We start from the raw sequence: 21831 nt of genomic DNA, 5'->3' as shown, positions 1-21831 counted from the left end.
CAGCAGATCAATTTCAGCAGACCATCCAACCAAAAGAATCATTAAAGTATACACAGACGTATGTGTTTTTATTTAATATTCTTTATTTTATTCTTAATTGAAATTTTTCATTACAAACAGCAATTTTTTTCGCATATCATGATTTCTATAACTCGGATTTTTTTTTTGGAATGAACCTTCAGTTTTTTATTGTTTGCATATAATTCATACAATGTAAGAATTTCACAATACTCAACCATCTAATCCTCAATTATATGATGTTTTCCTTTATGTAAGCAAGAAAATTAAATGAAAGCCTTAAAGCATAAAAATCTTCATTTTTTAAAATTTAGTACGGATACATAGGACATTCCAAGATAACATGATAATTTCTAATAGTTATGATTTTCTTCATTAAACACTTTCCATTCTGTCCATATGTTATGGTATGTTTTTCATCTAAAAGCAGTGATTCAAATTACGATTCCCAGTTTTTATAGCATCTACAAACAATTTCTAATTTATCATATTTCATATGTAAATCTTTTTTTATTATTTTTCATCATATCTCTCAATTTTATTAAAGAAACTTTAATTAAACGAGGCGTTTTTATATTTCAAGCCTGATAAAACTTTTTTTTTTATATCTTTTTTCAAATATTTATTCATTTTTTATTATTTTCTCGGGATATTATCGGATACAAACAAAATAATTCGTTATGTGAAGAAGAAAGATTGAGTCTCTCAAGCATAAATCACCATAACCCACAATGCATAGCTTAAAGATGCTTTCATTTATAATATAATTAATATAAATATAGACGTATAATGTAATAAAAAAACGGGGGATTAAAAATGCATTCAGATGAAGTTATGAATCAGTCAAGATTGAGAAAGGGAGGATTAGTCAATCCATCAATGACATCCAAATGACGTCACTAATGAAATGACCAAAAAGTAGAAAGAAAACATAAAGAAATATTGTGAGGAAGTTCGATGTATTTCTACAGAATTTTGGTATTCAATATTAATTAAAGGATGGAAAAAAATATACAAATAATCAGTGCTTAAAATATATCAAAATAACTCATCATAAAAATCCACTTTCGTACATATTAACTATAATAAACCAATATAATGATTAATTAAACTTTTTTTTACTTGCTTGCATTTCTTTGAAATAGAGCAGAGAGAATGTTGATTAATATGAAAGAAAGAAAGTTGTGTTGTGTGATCTTTTTTCTTAAAAAAGGATATAAGCTTACTGCTCTTCATCACCCAATTCCTGCTTAATCTTAGAAAAGTCGAAATCTTCACCGGTTCCGCGTTTGAAAATGTCTAAAACATCCAAGCATGTCGTTTCGAAATGTGTTGTCGCATCATAGGATTGCGAGATGAAAATTTGCGATTCTAAACCATTGTCAGTTGGTTCATAATAATCACCGACAGACACGAACTTTTGTGCAATCGAACCTAACAAATCAAGACCTGGTTTGATTTCATTTTCAGGATTGTCAGTTTCTACAGTTGTCGACACCATGGCAATAAACCATCCTTTAGCCGATACTTGATGTGTGTAGCTAATTACTGAAACGTAAATGTCAGATCGACGTCCAACTTGCTTTTGCGGAATGATAATTTGAGTTGATAATGCATCTTTCGTATTGGCGACTGGATGATCCAATATACAAATGCAACGAACTACTTGTCCGCTCTTGCGAACCTATAAGATAATAATAAGGATGATATAGTATAAGAAATCATACATAAAGCAATAATTTACCTTGTCTGGAACGTATGATGGATCACAATAGACTTGCTTACATTTAGCAACTTCAGATCCAGAACGAACGCCTACAACACGTCCATTTTCAAGAACAATCTCATCAATTGGTTTATCCAGCATATAAGTGCCACCATAAATGGCAGAAAGACGTGCAAATCCTTGCGGCAATTCACCCAAACCGTACATTGGATATAAATAAGGTGACTTTCCATAACGAGCCAGTGAATCAGAATACAATTTAATACGACGAATAGTAAGGACAGCTGGTTCTGCCAAATAATCATCGTCACGATGCAATGCTAATGCATGTCCAGTAAAATCTTGAGTATTTGGATCTAATCCGAACTTTTCATAAAGAGCTTTCATGTTTTGAGTTGATGGATCAAAATCCTTCCATGTCTTTGGATCTTCTTCTCTAAAATCTTGAACGTAGATCAAGAAATTGCGGAAACGACGCTTTTCAAACATGCCTGTAAATAAAAACATTATTTGTTATCTATAAAGTGTCGGTATAAAAATCAGCTGATAATATTTTCAATACATAACATTCAAACAGGCACTAATTCATGACTATGGTCATCAGTCTATTATATCTTCCAATTACGCTACTGTAATGTTGAAAGCAGCTGTTTTGTCATTAAACATTTTCTTTTTTCCGCAACTTTGGATCTTTTTTTTTTTTTGAGTAATTGAAATATTTTTAAACTTTCCAATTCACTGAATTTAAGCAACAAAAAAAAGCCCATCAAAAAAATGTAATAATTCGTGAATTGTGGAGGAGCAGATACTTGAAATTTTTACTTGTTTTTGGACATGATTGATATGCGATTATTATATTTATTGAATTAAAATACGAATAAAAAAGCTGCGCAAATGTCAAGTGTACAGAAAAATATCATAAAGCTTTGAAATAATCATTTCTGTTCTTTCATTCTTTACACTTTTCCTACTAACACTCTCATGACAAAGAGTAAGTGAGGAGAGTGAAAAAAGTATATATGTTGTGTATGGAAGAAGAATTTCCTATTATATTGCATTACACGTTTTCAAAATTTTCACTTTTTATGGATTTAAAGATATAAATATAATATGTATTACTCACCCATCAAGTCGGATGCAAGAGCTTCTTTTTGATCGACGGGAACTTTGGCAATTTTACCCTGTTTGTAGACATAAGAGCCTTCGACAGATTTAAATTCCAAATATCTTGTCACGCCCGTATGAATCAATAATTTAACGAGTAAGCCATTGGCCATCAAAAATTTAGGAATCAGATCAACATTCCAGTCACGGGTTCTTCCGTATTTTTCACCGGGATTTTCCTGCTTAAACTTTGAAAAAAGTTCTTCTAATGGTGTAATGGATGCTGCAATTATCGGACAAAAAGAAACAAATAAAAAATTGATTAATGTATAGACATAAATAAGAAACATAGGCACAGCTGGATGTTTTTAAAATGTCAAAAATAATCAAAATTGACGCAATATACGCAAATTTTGCTGATTAATGCACTTAAAACAAAGAAAACCGATCTTTGAAAAAATTATCATACCCGTGTCGCCTCCATAATAGCTATTTCTATCGATGTGTAAAACCTTTTTTCCAGAAACACTCAACATTCCACTCAGAATGCATTCTTTTAATCCAGTTCCCAAGACAATTGCATCATATTCTTCATCCATGGCTGTTTTATTGATAGTTTTTAATCACTTTTTAATGAAAAATCACTCTTATTAAAAAAATTGATTTTGCAAGAAAAATTTTTTTTGACGATGTGTGCAGTAAGAATGAATGAAAACTTTGGCACAGTCTACCACCTTTTGTTATGTTACAATCGGTTAATCTTTATTGTTTTGCAAATTTTCTAATTTCTCTGCCATTTCTAATGATTTTAACTTGGGAATTAGATGTCTTGTAGATTTGAATGCTGTGTATTACTTAGAATAATAAGAGCAATGGATTATTTTTAAATATTGGTATAAAATTCATAATTTAATAATTGAGCAACTTGACATTTTCAACGGTTACTAAATTTTTGAAAAAAATTCAAATTTGATTTCATCGTTAAATGCTGATAAGAAAATATAAATTTTCTAACTTAATCAGAAGCAACTTGGCAATGATAACTTGATGAATATCTATATTAATCATGAAAAATATCACAACCAAGTCAAAGACTAATAAAATTGCGTAAATATCATTGATTCAAAAAGTAAACAAGTCTCTCTCAAATTGCTCAGTTCACAAATGTCTCACCAACACAGTCACACTAAAAAAAATAGCAGTTTGTCAGTATAATTTCATTCTTCGTGATTATCAGACGTATTTTTTTCGTGCGCTAATTATAAAATAAGTGAAAAATCAAAGAAATTGAAAGAAAAATACCCAAAAGAAGATAAATATTGAACAAGAGTGAAAATAAGAAGAAAATTGTGAAAAATATTTTAGCTTAAAAGTATCATATAATAAGTTTATTAATTAAATAAATATATATATCGAGAGAGAGTGAATAAGTTTTGTGTGTTTTAAAAAAAGAATAGAAGTTTATTGCATAAAAATAAGTTATTATCTATAAAGTCTAGAGAAATCAGTCAGAATCTTTGGATTATTTTTGCTTGTCCTGTTTATTGTTGTTAAAAGGTGAGATTATGATCAGTGGATTACTACAGGCATCTGCTTCCTTTTTGATTGTGAAGAATTGCTTATAAAAATTATAAGAGAACATCTTCCTACTTTTATTTCCTCTTCGTCTGTTTCTAACGTGGTCAGTTTTACGGACGGAATGGTATTTTACTCAAAAACCTGTTTTATCTTCTGATGAAATTCTTGGAAATAATAGCTTCTCGAAATGAGAAAGGTAAACAACAACTTTATGGATGTTTATCGATAATACAACTACTGCCAATTATTAACATCTGTAAAGTAAAAAGTTCCAAGTTCCAACGGCAATAAAGTGTCGATTCACAATTATCTTGTATTGTCACTAAAGGAAGTATATTTGAGTTGTCGAGATTTCCAGTGATAAGATAAAGCTGCAAACTCATTGTTTAGACCCGTTTGATCTTGACAAGATAAATGTCAGTTACTACTGGATGTAATAAAAAAGACTCTAGACTGACATACAATTATTTAGCATATAATACGGCATGAAAAATGCTGCAATCGAATGCATCTAGCATAGGTCATGAATGTCAGCAACAGCATTGTATAAGAAGTGGAAAGAAAAAAAAATGAAAAGTTGCATGATTCATTCATCATAAAACCTTTACAGAAATGAAGTGAGAGAGAGAAAGAGAGTAAATTGCAAGTTGTGTGTGTACCATTGTTAAGCATAACTGAATTAAAAAACTTGTTTTTAAAAACGTGAACGTAAAGTGAAGTGAGTGGGTTCGTATTGATCACAGCTGATTCGCATTTAGTTACTACATGTGCTATTCTAATTACTCAACTATAACAGCTGCAGTGACTATTTTATTATGTTTAAAATATTATAGTCTATATTCTTCTTATTACTGACTTACCTTGATGAATTATATCACATTCACAAAAAAAGAGTTAGTTATATTAAGTTCACACTTTTTAAAAAGCAATATTATATAAAATTTCAATGTCAAAAAGTGTCTTACCTCTCTCACTCTCGTTTTGTTTCAAATCTATGTTGGATAGTGACAAATTGTTATAATTCTGTAAAGCATTTGAAGGTGAACAACTGAAAAGTTTAACGAAAAAAAAAAGATGTCTCATTAAACCAAAGTGCTTTGAATGCTAAATACATAGTTATGAAGAAGTAGAATTGAAGTAATACACTTAGTTAAATAAACTGTATTAACTAGATTAAACTATAGTAATACAGCTCAATAGATAAGACCAGTTTACTTAGTTGATGCTGTTGATTGAGTTCTTGGATTAAGTTTAAATCCCGAGATTTATTTTTTTTAATCCTAAGATTTAGTTTTTGAAAACGTCAAAAATTCAAATTTTTGAAAACTGTTAAAATTTAAATCTCAGAATGCCGTTGAATTTTCAAGTGTCAATTTAAATTTCTAATCATGTGAACCTATTTGTTCCGGGAAGCCGTCGACAGACTCATCAACAAAGTACTTTACAAAGTTTATATCAATGCTATGGTAAATAAAGAGCAAACAGTTATAAGCAAGATTTATCCGACAACAGCAAGTAGAATATAAAATATTAGCACCGTTTTACTTCGTGTGCCTTTGCTTCAATTACTTTGTAAAAATCTTGTATTAGACTGTATTTTGAGTAATACTAAGTGTGTGAATAAGAAAGACCCTAACGTGACACTTTAGCGTATTTTTTTTTTCTTGAATTAATTAATTTTAATTGTTCACAAAAAAAAGTCAGTTTCATAATTTCATTTACTCATTCATTCATACTTCACGAAAACGAAGTTCGAATGTGAGAAAAATACGAAGAAATGAAAGGAATGAAGCATCGATTCAATAGTAGAGCTATAATTTCTTCATCTTCAGGAAATTCAACAATAGTCGATTGGAATTCCATAAAAAAATTATTCTCATTCGTACCAAGACAGACGATGGTTCAATGTACTTGAAAAATGCATTTAAATTTATTATAGATTTTAAAAAAGTTACCTATGAGTGCACTCTTGTGTTCTATTAAGCTCATTAACCTGCGACTCACATATGATATACATTTTTTGTTATATCCAACGCAGTTAGCAATTCTTTATTGTGGCTTTACTCAACTCGTTCGAATTACTAATTCTTATTATGTACATAAATTTTCATTTCACGTTCTGTACGTATTTTTCATCCGTTGTTGGAATGTTATGGTATCTGAAAAAAAAAGTGCTGTTTACTACTTAATTTCATGATTTCAATGACCTATCCATAAGTTTATCATATATTAACACAATTCGCGTACAAATTATTCTGTTATTTTATTCCGTCTGTATTACTTTTTAAAATTGTTTTTGTTTCTATTTTAAATTAGAGATTTTGGTGCTGTATGTGCAAAGATTTTGTAATTCTAGTGCTGATAAGATTATTATTGTGTAATCACTAATTTTAAGTGGAAAGTTCTATTACTTACGAAGTTTTATTGGGTTATTCCAGATTATTTTTTATTGGTTGTAAATTAAATCAATTTATGATATTAAAAAAATTTCTTTGTTACTATTGTTGTATAATTTTCTAATGAAATGTGTCGCATAGATGGATTTTTTTATCTCAGATGTGAGTCTGTGATCTGCAAATGGTCCGGTCATTAACTTATGACGTCATAAATTCTAGGAATGAAGCAGTATTGTTCCAACTTTCTTGTTGGTAAGCCACGACTGAAACAACACACGAAATGTGGCTTATGAAACATCTCGGCGACACACTAGTGTGACACGTCACACAGTTTGGACAACACTCTGGAATAAAGCAATCAAACTCTTTAGTTCACTGGACATTAATGGTCATCTTTAAGATTTGACGGCATGTTGAAATTCCAAAAGTCAATTAAATTCAATTTTGATTATTGTAGTGCAAGAACTATTGCCTAAAAGTCTTTGAGTTTATAAATTTTTAAAAGAAGATCTTAATAATTTTGAATATTTGAAAGAAAATAAATCAAATTTTCCAATTTCTTAAATATTAACCCGAATAGCACGAATTGCTTAATCAATTCAAAATCCATCAACAGGTTTGAATCGAATCCAGCATCAAATCAGAGTCATGCTGGTCTGGTTTTGGATTTTTGATCGATTGTCCCAGTGGTGGACAACCTTTAACTTTTTGAGGCACATATCGACTTGACTATCAATCCGTGCTCCTCTGGTATGTGCCATACGTAAAACTCTTAAATCCCATTTTACCACGACACACAGTCTACGAACCATTACAATCGATTGTCTGAGATGTATTGAGTGTCATTAAAGACGTCATTTGTGAGCTGTCCTCTACGAATACGAATGAGTTGTGAACATTTCATAGAATTTCTATCGAAAATAATCAAATATTTATTAAGCCATGTTACAATAAATTTTAATAGCTGTATTAACATCTTCAAATGTCGTATCAGCTCATAGAGACATGATGAAAATAAATTTAATTTTAGTCGTCGCTACTTGTTAGATTCATTTTGTAAGTTAAAGAAGCAAAATAGTTCTATTAATATTAAGGAATTAAAAATAGCTTTATTAAGAACGAACAACATCTGAATTTGTAAATACAAAATAAATTAATACAGAATCATAAACATGTTGATGATTCACAATTCTATAAAGATAAGGCATGCAGAAGGTATTTTTATCTTTTTTGCATCGTAAAAATTCCAACAAGCTTAAAAAATTATTTTGTTTATATCAAAAAGAATTGTCGCGGTTGGTGGATTGGCAAATATTTTATTTCATGCAATGCACTAGTTCCATAAAAGCTTCTCCTTTCATTCCTTTATGTCACCACTGCGACTGTACTTATACTATTTACATATGAATATTTAATCTCTTTAGCTGCCTACTCTTTCAATTCAACCTTCTGCCTTTTTAATGGTGAATATAAATTTAGTTCCTTTTTTTTCTTACCGTCCTCTTTTATGTTACTTAATATTAATTGCTTACGGGCTAATGAATAAAGAACAATTTTTTTTCATGCAATTTTCTTCAAGTCCCTTGCAATTTTTTTTGATTCATGAATAAATCAAGAATTTATAATGGACTTTTTGGCAAGGATTAGGCACTCCAATGTACAATGCTGTATCTACTGTAATTAGTGTATCTTCTATACTTATTGGACCTGCTGTACTTACTGTATATACTGAATCTACTGTCCTTCTGTACCTATTACACTTACTGTATCTACTATGCTTACTGTACCAACTGCACTTACTGTACCTACTGTTCTTATTCTACCTTTTGTACTTGCTGTATTTACTATACCTCCTGTACTTACCTGTACCAACTATAATTGCTGTACTTACTGTACCAACTGTACTTATTGAACCTCCTGTGCTTACTGTACCTTACTATACTCACTATACTTAGTGTAGTTACTGCTCCTACTGTCCTTTTCATACGAGTCAAGTAAGTACAGTAAGTACAGTACTCTTTAAATTTACATGAAAGTACAGTAAGTACAATCCTGTACTTTTGAAGTGTCTGATCCTTGATATTTTGCATAGCTATAAAAGGAGAGCTATACGATATATTCATTAATTTTAATACAATAGGCAGGCAATTTTTTGAAGGAAAAACCTCTTGTTTAAAAAGTAATTTGACATGAATTAGTCACACTTTTAATTTTTCAACTTTCCTTTTACTGATATTAAGACATGTCATTTGTTGTTCCGTGACATAGATTTAAGTTAATCATACCATTGTGAATTAAATCTCAATTTCCGAAAAGGAAAAACGACTTAAAAACTTGTTTTTATTCTCCTGATTGTTCCTTTTAGTTTGACTTGCTGCCTTCCTTAATATAAATTTAATCGATTTTCCAAAATGTTTCTTTCCTGTTAAGCAAATAGTTTCCTGACACAAGAAACTTCTGGTTATGATATTTGATAGGAATTTCCTGAATTATAATTTTTGAGTTTGTTAATGTGATGCATATATTATTGTTATTTGAAATTCCTGCACTGAACAGCTATTGGGGGAAATAAACATTTTAAGCAGCAAAGTAGAATTGCTATAGAAACCGCAATTATTATTCTTTACCATAAAAAACTAATTTTTATTGAATTTAAGTTCAATTTTCAGCAGTTGAATTGATTCCAAATTAATCTAGAACCGACTTTAATTTAGATGTTAATTGGGTTTGTTCCGTAAAAAATAAGCTTCTCTGAATTTTAAGAATCCAGAATATAATCAATTTATGAGCAGACAAATCCAATTAGCCAAAGTTAGTCCTTGCTAGTCAAGCAACAACAAAGCTTATTGAAATCTCATTTGGCTTTACTAGTTTTAGATATTAAAACTCTAATTATACTTAAATTGGAATCAATTGAACTTTCCTTTCACAAAGTGCCGCAAAGTAAGAGACACAAAAGTCCCGAGCGGCACAAAGCGACGAACCAGATTTTTGTCTGTAAAATGGGTCGAAATTAGGACCCCTAACAGGCATAGAGAATGCTTTTACATTACAGAAAGACCACAACGGTATTTGGGGTTTGACCAAAGTTTGACTCCGAAGCTGACCAAATACCAAGTGTATATCTTCTCATATCATCTCTCTTTCCCTGATATCGCTAAATACACCGCTTGATAGAGTAAAAGCCTATCCAAACCCCGGAACCGCCATGATCAACTTCGCGTTTTGTCATTAGTACGACAACGTGCCGGTATCTTGAGAAACACGTTGTACAGCTCAGGCATTGGCTTTTGAACTGAATTTCAATAAATGCAGTAAAAAAGCTACAATAAGTAATGTTGCAATGTGAAATCCATCGTGTTTGATCTAGAACAAAAGTTTTTGAATAGAAGCACGTTGCAGTCACTAAAACAAACTCTTTTTTTGCATGAAATCCTAACAATAATATTAACTGTTATTCTTTTATCCAACATGTCAGAAGCACCAACATGGAAATACAATTAAATTTTACAAAAAATTCTGCTTTAAGGATTTGTTCTCTTAAATTTTTTAAGCTCCTTCATATGAAAATGAGAATTATACAAACAATGAACTTTACAATTAACTTTTTATTCTTCTTTCTCTCTTATATCCACTCATTTAGATGTTTCATAACCTCCTATGGTAGGCGTATGAACAAATATAAAACATATTAGATGGAATATCCTGATTACTTAGCTCTAAATGTTAAATAACACCATTGTTTTTAATGATGGAGGATATGCGAAGAAAATCATCATTAACCGTCCCATCAAATCTACCGCCATTGCCTTCCTCCACTACACAACTTCAACGCCATTCGAGTTTATCAGAAGCTGAACGGACATATATTTTTACAACAAATGTACCGGAAGTACAATCGTCGGGTGTTAGAATAGGTTCGGGACATTTAAGATCAGTTAGTCATGGAGGTGGTGCAATGCAAAATCCAGCAAGTGGCGGTGCAATTCGTCCACTTAAATCGGCGATGAAAGGTGGCCATCAACGAGCATTATCACAAGGAACAATTCAAGATGCACCGCCAAAATCAGGCCATAGTCGCGTTGGATCTAAAACAGACTTTATTTTACCACCAACACATAAAGAACCGGATGAAACACGCGAACCTGTAACAGCTGTTGTATCTGCGCGAGGACATGCACGACAAGCATCACGTTCTGAATCTATATATACGTTGAGAAGACAAGACTTACCAAGTTGGTGGAAGAGATTCCTCTTTTGTCGTTCAAGTAAATTTGAGGAATATGGCTTTCGGCATGTTGTACCTAATCATACAGTTCCGGCAAAAACACAAAAACGAGACCATCCGAATGGTAAATTTATGGGCAATAAAATAAGGACCACAAAGTATACAATGCTAACATTCCTGCCGAAAAATTTAATTGAACAATTTCATCGTGTTGCCAATCTTTATTTTATATTTATTCAATTTCTGAATTGGGTACCACAATTGACCGTATTCGGAAAGGAAATAGCAATGATTCCATTACTTATTGTGTTAGGCGTTACCGCAATTAAAGATTTGATTGAAGATAGAAGGCGATATGCATCGGATAAAAGAATCAACAATTCAACATGTCGAGTATATCATGGGTGAGTTTGCTTTTCCTTTCTATTTATGACATTTTGTATTTCACCATGGAAATTTTCATATTCAAACTTATTAGTCATTCATATTCCGACATTGAAATGGATTTTGTTTTTTTTCACGACATTTCGTGATACTGCAGTTTGTGATAACATTCCATGTTCTTACTATTAATTTTGCACTTGAAAGAATTGTAGGATTAAGGGTTTAGAAAAGGTTTTCCTTAGAATCATACGATCCGTATTATAATTGAATTGAAGATTAAAACCCTCAATCGACCAATGGCAACGCTTGAGGATGAATTCCAAAGATTTCTAGCTTTCTCTTTTATTTTATAATTTTGATGATGAATCATATAAGTGGTCCACGTCATCCTTTATAAAAGATTCATACTCATACATGATAAGTAAACAATAAATGAAGAGTAGCGTAAACTGCTAAACAGATGAATGAACTTTTATAGTTCTTCCAAATACTCAAGTTTAGAGATCATTATATTGTGATGTATGGGGATAAAATTAGAATTTGAAGCAGAGTTGCAAAACATGTCACAGGCAAAAATCGAACAAATTATTGATAATTTGTATGGTTTTGTATTTTTTTTTAAAAAGAAATTGTAAGGTTTTTGTCTGTGCCAGATGCCTGTCTTTAAAAAACCATACAAATTATCAAGTATTGTACGGTTTTTACCTATGACAGTTGTCTGTATTACTTCATTTTAGAACAATCCAACTTAATAATCCCATCTGCAATATCTAACAACATCCCTGCAATATGTCTAAGACTACAAATTTTGGCGTCTAAATGCTATAAGACTCGTGTCTGGCTAATCGATTTCCAACATTTGTGCAAATTTTCAAACAATTTTCAATGAGGACATTCAGTTTTAATTTTAATCGATTGGAATTCATTTGTTAAAATTTATATACAAAAGTAAATGGCAATTACTCAAATGTGAAAAGGAAATACTGCAAAAAAATATGTTTATAATTTAAAGTGTTTCGACAAACATGTCTTAAAATTCTCATTCAGCCATTTGGATTCAGAATTTAGAATGCTGTTTGCATTGGCGGTAGTAAAGCACTTAATTAACTTCAACTGTGCTTTGAAACTAATTGCCGAAGCAGTTAAAGCGATTTATTCTTATTTCTGGATATATGTTTTGTTGTTGTTGCGAATCTACTTAATCTTATAAACAGTAAAAAATCTGAAATGATTTATGGATATTTTCCAAACAGAACATAATCGACTGTTTAAGTTTATTGGAAACAGATGCAAAAAAATGTCACTCATGCCTTAGACATATATCATATCTTAATAGCGTTTACTGTAAAGTGAGCTTATATGAATCAATTTAATTGAAGAAACATTTGTCATTTGTCGCTTAGTTACTTAATACCGGATATTATTGTATAAAAATAAACATGTTTACTTCTGTTATTCTTATGAAGGTTCACTGTTCATTGCATAAATATAACGTATTTTTAAAACTAAATTAAATGACCCGCATGAACTCATTTATGAAAATAGAGTACTTTAAAAAATGTTCATGGAAAGTGTTCAGCTCAATATAGCCACTTAAAATTTCGCGCCATGAATGAATTTGGAGTAGATGTGTATCTGGGAAGTAAAAAAAAAGCAGTGACGTAGTTGAATAGAGTGTACGCGCAGTGCTGCAAAGCAGGCACATGGACGATTTCTTCATAATTTGTATCAAATTATCAAGAATTTGTTTGGTTTTTTCCTGTCAAAGGTGCCTGTTTCGCAACATTGTGTAGACCTAACACACTAATGACCCGGGTTCGATCCCAGGGAAAGTCTAGTCAGATTTGGGTGCTTTTGCTGTTTCTAGTCACAGAACCAAATCGGTTTGTGTATTCGCGACACATAAATTGTGGCTAGGTGCATTGCATTGATATACCCTAGACCATGCAACTGTGTGCAGTATCTGGGAATTCTTCAAGTGGGGTTGACTATGATTTGGGAGGTTTGACACACCTCTTACTTACTTCGCTGGTCTTACAAATCAAGCGTGATCCATGACATCTCTCAGTCAGCACCTCATACTGGCTCTATTGCTGGCTACCGCTTACCAATTACCACAATAACAAATACAGATCGAGTCGACGATTTAATACTTTAATTTGATAAATTGCTAGGCGATAACTGATGTGCGAAAAAAAATATCTATTCAATCATCCTCAGATGCTTTATAGAATTCGCATTCAATAAATTTATCATCATCATAACATGTCTGATAGTTGCTTCTTCCGTCACAATCACAAGATTAAACGTTTTTACGATTGAATAGAAACATCATCATTCATATATGCCACGAGACAGCTATTCTCTTTTTTGATAACAATCATGATAAAAACATCAGATGATTCATTGGGATTTCCGTGCACATAAACATTTTTATGAAATAAGAAGAGAAATTTTGTTTCAATTCAATGATTCTCTTTTGGTTCCTTTTAAGCTGTATCAGTTGGCAAAAGAGAAGCGCTCGTGTACAATATCTAATAATCTTCAGAATACGACTTTTGCTTTGTTTCAAAGGATGATAAATGATGAATAAAATAAGCTTTTTGATCCTTTCAAACAGAGTTGTGAAACAGACATGTGTGACAGGTAAAAAACCGTTTAAATTCTAGATAATTTGAATGGTTCAGAGTTGCAAAATAGGTGTCTGTGACAGGCAAAAACCGTACAAATTCTTGATAATTTATATGGTTTTTGCCTGTCACAGACACCTGTTTTGCAACTCTGGTATGGGTTTTCTTACAAAACCATACAATTTATCAAGAATTTGTACGGTTTTTGCCTGTCACATGCGAAAACACAGAGTGTTGCAACTCTGCTTTCAAATACGATAAGATGATTTAAGCATCACAAAAAACTAAAGAAATAATCGGACCTTAAGTCTATGAAACATAAATAATGTCCTCAAAAAAGTATTATCCTTGATTTTTTGTCGTTTTGTCGACCATTAAAATTCGACATATTACAAATAGTAAAAAAGAAGAAAATTCCATTCGTCTATTTTTATAATTTTTTTTTTGTTGTATGTGCTGAATGTCATTTCACTTGAACATGTCGCAAAAATGGAAAGAAAGACAAAAGCTGATGAAGAAGAAACTTTAAAAGTGATTTAATTGTGTTTTTTTTTTGTAACTTGCAACTTGCACATTTTATAATGCAATTTTTCCCTGTGCATCATCGTCAGCTAAAAACTGCATTTTGTAAGACTTATTTCTTTCCTATAATCGATTGCAATTACACGTGTCGCATGCATGCATGAATATATTAGCGTCAATAATAAGTTTTATATAAAATGGTTTAAGTACCAACAAAATAATAATTTTTCATAAGTTTGTTTTCTTATTACCGATTTTTCCTTTCATGCCAAATTCTCTTTCTGTCTTTATAGACAGAAACAGAAAAAAAGAAAAATCTTGACTTGAAAGAGCTGTGTTGCCAAATTTATTCTAAATATTTTGGTTTTTCTTTCTATTTTCAATACTAAGTACATTGTACATACGCTGATAAATAATAGCAAATGATGAAGAACTGTATAAACGTGATGGTGCATTAGATTCGCGTAATTCGGAAGTGATGACTCTCTGTGATCTTGACATTGTGCAATTTTGTTTATACTTTTTTTCTGTGTATTTTCACTTTTAGTTTCAATCATGTGCCGATGCAATACAGCTCATTATGATTTACGCCTACATTGTTAATCGTACGATAGAATAGTGGCAATGATAATGAAATTATAGAGTTAATGTATATCCACGTGCCATAATATCATGACATCAGTATTAAATTATAAAAAAAGACACTTTATCGGATTCCCATTTGTTTCTTCCTCATATTGCCGTCTGCAATCACTAATATGAAATGAATCATTACTATTGAACTGTAAAAAAAAAGTCATTCAAGCACCACCTGCTGTTCAAGATTGCGTGCTTAGACAACATTTAATTTGTTACTTTACTGCTCATGATGATGCTCAATGTCTGTATGAATGAAAATGGTTAAAATATTAAATAACAGTGCGGTTATGCCTTCTTGCATTATTAAAGAATAACACTCATGAGTGATGTGTTTTATTGCTAGTTAAGAATCTTGAATAAAAAGAAATTAAGGCTAGACTGGGAATACAAAAGCGTAGCTAAATAACCCGAGCAGCACAAGACGGGAAACTGTAAGAATGTTTCTAAATCAGACGTTACAGATCGACACAAATTATTCATGGCCGTCAATTGACGTCCAAGAGGCAACTTTCAAATAAACCGCCACAACGCGGTTACAACTGGGATGACATGTGGCCACCACTTGGATGACATGTTGCCGCGACTTGGATGCCATGTTGCCGATACTTGGATGCCATGTAGCCGCTACTTGGATGCCATTTGGCCGTCACTTGATTGCCATGCGGCTGTCACTTGGCGGTCATGACAAAAGTGCGCCGATCGGGGTTATGGGATCTTCAGGGCAACTTCATGTCTTACCGTTAACTCCCCGACATAGTTGAATACCATGGTGAACACGTGGTGCTGCTCGGATGAGTTGAAATGATTTTTTCCTCGTTCTTAATTACATTAAAATCGTCTCGAATGATTGGATTATAAAGATTACGATAACTAGTTTTCCGAGATCTCGATAAGTAATTCTAGTTTTCAGCTAGAAAATTCATATTAAAAACTACAAATACACACGTCTGACACAATAGTAATAATGATGATGATGTTATGTAACTTTTATTTTATGAGTTTTTCCAACTCATCAGAGATTTGTATTTATATTTTATTACAGTTTTTGGGGGCAAAACTACTAATTTGCTGAGAAAAAAATAAAATGTATCTGTGAATTAATTACAACAATTTGTGTTCATCTTTTTCTTTAAAGAGCAGATATGAGATGAAAATGAGAGACTTATCGTTTGTTCTACTAGTAGATATATGTATAAATAGAATTAACAAGTTGTTTAAGGTGATGAAATGATATTCATGTGCATTATTCATAAAGATATTTCATCAAACTCTCAAGAATGAGATGCTTTAAGTAGATGATGAAAAATCATTCATGCAGATATTTTTGTACTATAATGTTCATTTAATGACGTTTTAACGCTAATGTAATACTCATCATCGGAGATTTAAAGAACATTTAATTAAATTTTCTAGTAGTAACCTTCATCTGTTAGACGTTAAGTTTCATGTTTAGGGGGATTCACTGCTGATTTATTTGAGACAACATTTGTATTAAATTGATTTGCGTAATACAGGCAAATGTATTAGATATTAGTGAGACAATTTGGCACCTAACAGAATCAGATAAATTAAGATTTAAATTAAAATGAAGGAGGAGGTCAAATTTGGTCTTCTTAATTGTCATAGATCTAGATTTGTTGAGTTTAATGGTCGATCCTTGATACAATTTATCCGAATAACCCAATTCGGCTAATTGATTGAAAATCGAGCCTTAGGCAGGTCAGACTCTGACTTGGTGCTGGATTCCGTTTAAATCCGGTACCATGCCAGAGTCACATGGGATTTAGTTCAAATTCGGGAGTCACACTGGTTTTTTGTAGAATTTGGTGCCAAATTTGATTTAAATTCGGTATCATGCCAGGGTCACATCGGATTCGGTTTAAATCCGGTATTCATGTCGGTTTGGGTTGAAATTTGGATAGATTAACAGAGTTGTGCTATTCTGACTATTTCTAGTTCACATATGATTCATACATCATTGACTTCAAAAGTATCTCCTCTTACTAGTCACTGAACTCTAATGACCTCTCAATTCATCTCCTTCACTACAGGATCAAAAGCTTTACTTTTCTTGTCAATAACGGCTAAACAGAAATCTGTTTAAAAAAAATTCAATTAACATAAATTCCATGCTTGCATCATCCTAAAGCTAACATAAATAACATTTTTAGATCCTTCATCAAAGTTATCTCCAACATCAAATGAAATTAACATAATAAGATGTGTAGCTGCGCTATTATTCGCCATAATTTATCTAGGTTTTGTTTCATTGAACTCGAGGATGATATTGAGCAGTATCCATACAGTACACAAAATAAAAATTCAGCATGATTTCAATAAACGGTTTTCCCCCGCAACTTAGCTAGAGTAATTAAAATGTGAATTATCACATAATGAAATTTTTAAGAAGGTTTTTTTCGTATAATAATCTTCTAATGTCATCACATTAAGACTGCAAATGAAAAACAAGCGATTAATTCATTAAATCGCTTATTTTATTCATTTAATAACCGATAATTCTGACATTTTACTGAGAATAAAAAATTTCCGACATGAGTTTAATAAATAAATGCACTAACTGTACTAATGACATCAAAACTGCTGTTTGTAATGCAAATTGATAATTGCAAACATTTTCATCATACATGCTTTCCATTCGCAATAATTGTATAGCTAGTTGTAAAGTTCTAAAGATAATGAAACTGAATAAAAAGCGAAAATTGAGTTTTCTTATCAGTGTTTATTCTTCCTATATGCGGTTTTGTTAAAAGAGTGAGTTTGCGACACAATGTTCGGGTTTTTTTGTTCTTTTTAATATGTGGCAGAGCATTAGCATGTGCTACATTTTTATGCTATTAATAGACAGGCTGTAAAAAAAATAAAATAACCCAAGACTTACAATGTATGGTGAAAATCAATCTGAGCGACATTATGTCAAACATATTAATGACTTCTTATTATTTCGACCATAAAAAACTGTTTGTGGAATTGCTTCCTCATTTTTGAATATGTCTGGGATATTGCTTGATAAGATGTTCTTCAGAGGTTGAAGTCGATGCACTTGAAGGCGACTTGAGTCGATTCAAATCAAGTCGACTTCAAGTTGACTCGAGTCGACTCTAAGTTGACTCCAGGCGACTCGAATTCGACTTCAAAAAGTGATCTCAACTTGAGTCGACTCAATGTTTTTCTGGTCAGCTTGACTCTAGTCAACTCGATTTCGACCTCTGGATGTTGGCTCTTTTTGGCAAATATTTGAAAAAAAAATATTTATTTCTCCTTTGTGTACCCTAAATATCTTCAATAAAATTTACTATTATAATCCATAGTATCCATCTTTATTGATTTTTCTTCTTCTTTTTTTTAAATATACACAAAGGAAATGTGAGATAAAAAATTTTAAGAAGAGAAAATTAATGAAAAAAAGTAAAAAAAAATCAATAAAGTTACAATTCAGGAAAATGAAAAAAAATCTCTAAGCAGAAGTAATGCGAACACACTTGTTCGAATAAAAAAATACAAAAAAGTATTCAAACTTGCTATTCCATTTTTTATTGTCCGTCAAATTGGCATTTCATCAGCTACAGTTATTTCTCACGAAATGTAATAAAACTGCAGTCATTTCAATTTGCTTTTCCTGTAAAAAAAATTTGTTATTGAAACTGCTGTCGAACAACCATAGCCGTTATAGTCAAAACTAATCAATCGTTTACTCAAACACACTTTTTAAGAATTGCAAGCGAAATTTTTTCACGGTCAAATTAATTCAAAAATCAAATTCGATTGATGTAGAAAGAACAAGAAAAATTGTTTTTGTCTGAAGCTTTCTAATCAATGAATTATTTATTGCACAACAATTTTTTTAATAAACTAAATTGATATTTAATGAAAATCAATATCGGGTGTCGGAGTGTCATTTTCTTTTTATGTGTATGAAATCTGTTTGATATTCAAGAAGAGACACAGCATTCTGTCATTCTACAGGTATATGGATAAAGTTTTCGAAGACAAGTCTGAAAAAAGTTGCTTAGATTTGATATTTTTTGAGCACACTTGTGGGTTGTGTAGATCGTTAAATGGAACTGTATAAGAACATTAAATGGATCATAACGTTCAGTTGAGATTTGAATAATATTTATTGTACATACATAGTTGAAAGTCTCTTTTCATACAAAAAAAAAATTTTCGAATTCCAAAGAATAAACATCATTGTAAAGTATTCCCAAATGGACACATAACCGTTAGAACTAGTCTAAAACTTGCCTTTGTACAATAGGGATTAAAATCTGTAAGATGTCCTTAATTACATTTACATCCTACCATGGTTACATGACAGCAGAGCTCGAAATCGACCGGATTTTGTATGAAAATAAGAATTAATTCCATATAAATTCGAGTCGATTTCGAGCTATTGAAAGATGACAATTCAGTGCTTCACTGACTCTGATGTTCGATTTGACAGTTTTAAGTCTCAGGGTCATCCTTAACATTCTCTAAAACTAGACACAATATTTAAACTGTCCCTTTTGCAAAAAGCTATCAATTTTATGGATATTCTGCACATTTTCTACAAGCTAAACAGTTTCTGTGTCATTTTTCATTGCTGTCCAATCCGTCCCAAGAAATAAATTTTCTCAATTTGACTTTGTTTCACATATTAAATCGAATCAATTCAAAAAAACAATTACTGTTATAGCCAGCTTGTTAGAATTGCCGAAACATAATCAAAACAAATTAGCCGAATCGTTTTGCTTGCATAAGTTTTAATTAAATTGAATATGTAATCAATTGTAAATAACACAGAAGAACATGCAAAAAAAAATCTTTTATTGTTTTAATGAATGTTCTACTAGTGGTGATGATGTCAACATTCAGAGCTGCTTATAAGTTAAAACAAAAATGATGTAATTTGCTGACAAAAGATTAAGTTGAATTTACGTAAAAGGAGTGTGAGATATTGTCCATATTATGCAATTTACTTAATGAATACTAGTTGATCTTTTATTGATTTGTGGTTTGAGCTTGAAAGGCTGTAATCATCAATATCTGGTTTTATTTATGTCTTACTGAAAACAAATGATTTCCTTAATCAGATTTTTAATTAATTATGTCTAGCTGTTCAAAAGATTTCACCATACCTGTAAATATAAGAAAATGTGACACAAAATTGCCATGCGGAATCGTTAACATATCCGGCTGCTGTAACAGTGATTCCCAAACTTTTTAGCAGGTATGGTGCAATATAAGGCAGATTTTGTGTGTCACCAAGCTACTTGGTATACATTTGAGATCGCGTCGGGACACAATAGTGTATTAAGGAGGATATTTTGATGCAAACTGCTCGGTAAACTTATTGCTTTGAATATTCTGGAAGCTTAACTGCTGTTCATGAGAACAGACTAAGAATTTTCGAGATTTGAGATCGCGACATCGGAAAGCTCTAGACCATACATAAAATGTATTTAAAACATTTAAGTTTGTTTCCAATTAATCTTGACCTAGGTAATATATACATAATACCAAACTATTTCCAAATAATACAATTCTATTGGCTTGACTGTATCGCCTACTCAAAATATTACATCGAATCCACTTTTACCACGACGGAAACATTTTTAAAGTACTGAGAAATGACTGACATTTATGGCAATTTATCATATCTTTATGAATTCTACAAACTCAGTTTTTTATCTTTGAGGAAGTCTTTCCGAGATATGAAAAAACATGAAAATTTTCTAAAAGAAAAATCTACGTAGAAAATGACAAAGAAAGCTTTCGTCTCATAAGAAAAGAATTTAATCAAAAAGGAATTTCACTTTCAATTTTAAAAAGATTGATTCTGTTCCGCGTCGCCTATATTTGAATCTCTCAAAGTAATACCTTCGTTCATTTGTTATCAAAACATGACATCCATAAGAATATAAAATTTCATAATAAACACTTACTTATGACAACTCATCATAATTTTGTTTTTCCAAATTGACGTTACTTCCATAAATATTATTTTTCGATTACATTTGACATTGAAACTATTTCGTCTTCAAATTAACGCACATTGATAAATTCACTTGAACAAACAGCTATTTGTTGTAAAAAAATTTTTTTTAAACAAGTTCCTAACATTTTTTTTATTAACCAAAAACATCGGCTTTTTTATGTTCAGCCAATGATGAGGAAGAAACCAAAAAAAAGAAGAGAATCAAGAGCTCGGTATTGTTGCTTATAGCTTTTGTAATGCTCTTATTGTTTTCTTAAAAATGTTATCTTATCTCATCAACATCATCATGTCTTCCTTTACATATATGAACTCTCGTGTAGAACAATATAATAACCGTATATTGTACATTTGAGATCAGAGTTGGCAATCGACTGGGTTCGGTCATTTTTGTGTTCTGCAGATGGTGGTCAACGCTATCGGTTGGTTGCCGGCTATGTCAATGGTCGGCTGTGCCAACGGTTGGCTGTCGACAGTGTCAATGTTCGGTTGTCGACTGTGCCAACGTTCGTCGTTAACTGGCAATGGTAGATGATATTGACCGAGATTCCGCGGATTACCGTCGGTCAATTACCAACTCTGTTTGAGATAACTTTAAGAAAATGATACAT

At 31.5% G+C, this 21831-nt stretch overlaps 2 protein-coding genes across 2 annotated transcripts in view; one reads left to right on the top strand and one right to left on the bottom strand.

Annotated features, from left to right (window-relative positions):
* Positions 1 to 61: 61 nt before the first annotated feature.
* On the bottom strand, positions 62 to 3559 carry Gdi (GDP dissociation inhibitor). Its single transcript, XM_070640879.1, has 4 exons — positions 3318 to 3559; positions 2868 to 3131; positions 1763 to 2235; positions 62 to 1702 (listed from the first exon to the last, which is right to left on the bottom strand). Exons 1-4 carry the CDS (start codon positions 3445 to 3447, stop codon positions 1241 to 1243), a joined length of 1329 nt encoding a protein of 442 aa, XP_070496980.1. The 5' UTR covers positions 3448 to 3559; the 3' UTR covers positions 62 to 1240.
* Positions 3560 to 4100: 541 nt separating this feature from the next.
* LOC139090928 (phospholipid-transporting ATPase VD) overlaps positions 4101 to 21831 on the top strand; it is a 47102-nt gene continuing 29371 nt past the window's right edge. Inside the window, exons 1-2 of the mRNA XM_070640817.1 lie at positions 4101 to 4405; positions 10466 to 11454. Of these exons, the coding sequence (XP_070496918.1) occupies positions 10571 to 11454 (884 nt within the window). The 5' untranslated portion in view covers positions 4101 to 4405; positions 10466 to 10570. The remainder of the gene's footprint in view (positions 4406 to 10465; positions 11455 to 21831) is intronic.

Source organism: Chironomus tepperi, unplaced genomic scaffold (genome assembly GCF_022539635.2).
Source record: "Chironomus tepperi strain 1889 unplaced genomic scaffold, CSIRO-AGI_Ctep_v1 contig_223, whole genome shotgun sequence".
Taxonomy (NCBI): domain Eukaryota; kingdom Metazoa; phylum Arthropoda; class Insecta; order Diptera; family Chironomidae; genus Chironomus; species Chironomus tepperi.
Note: the sequence above shows the minus strand (reverse complement) of the source record. Positions and strands in the feature narration are given on the sequence as shown.

Bases quoted from the DNA above. Each gene is read 5' to 3' on its own strand.
- Gdi (XM_070640879.1), bottom strand. From the start codon at position 3,447: ATGGATGAAGAATATGATGCAATTGTCTTGGGAACTGGATTAAAAGAA. The intron at 3,132-3,317 runs GTATGATAATTT...CGATAATTGCAG, and splicing joins CTATTATGGAGGCGACACGG to CATCCATTACACCATTAGAA. The intron at 1,703-1,762 runs GTAAATTATTGC...ATTATCTTATAG, and splicing joins CATCATACGTTCCAGACAAG to GTTCGCAAGAGCGGACAAGT.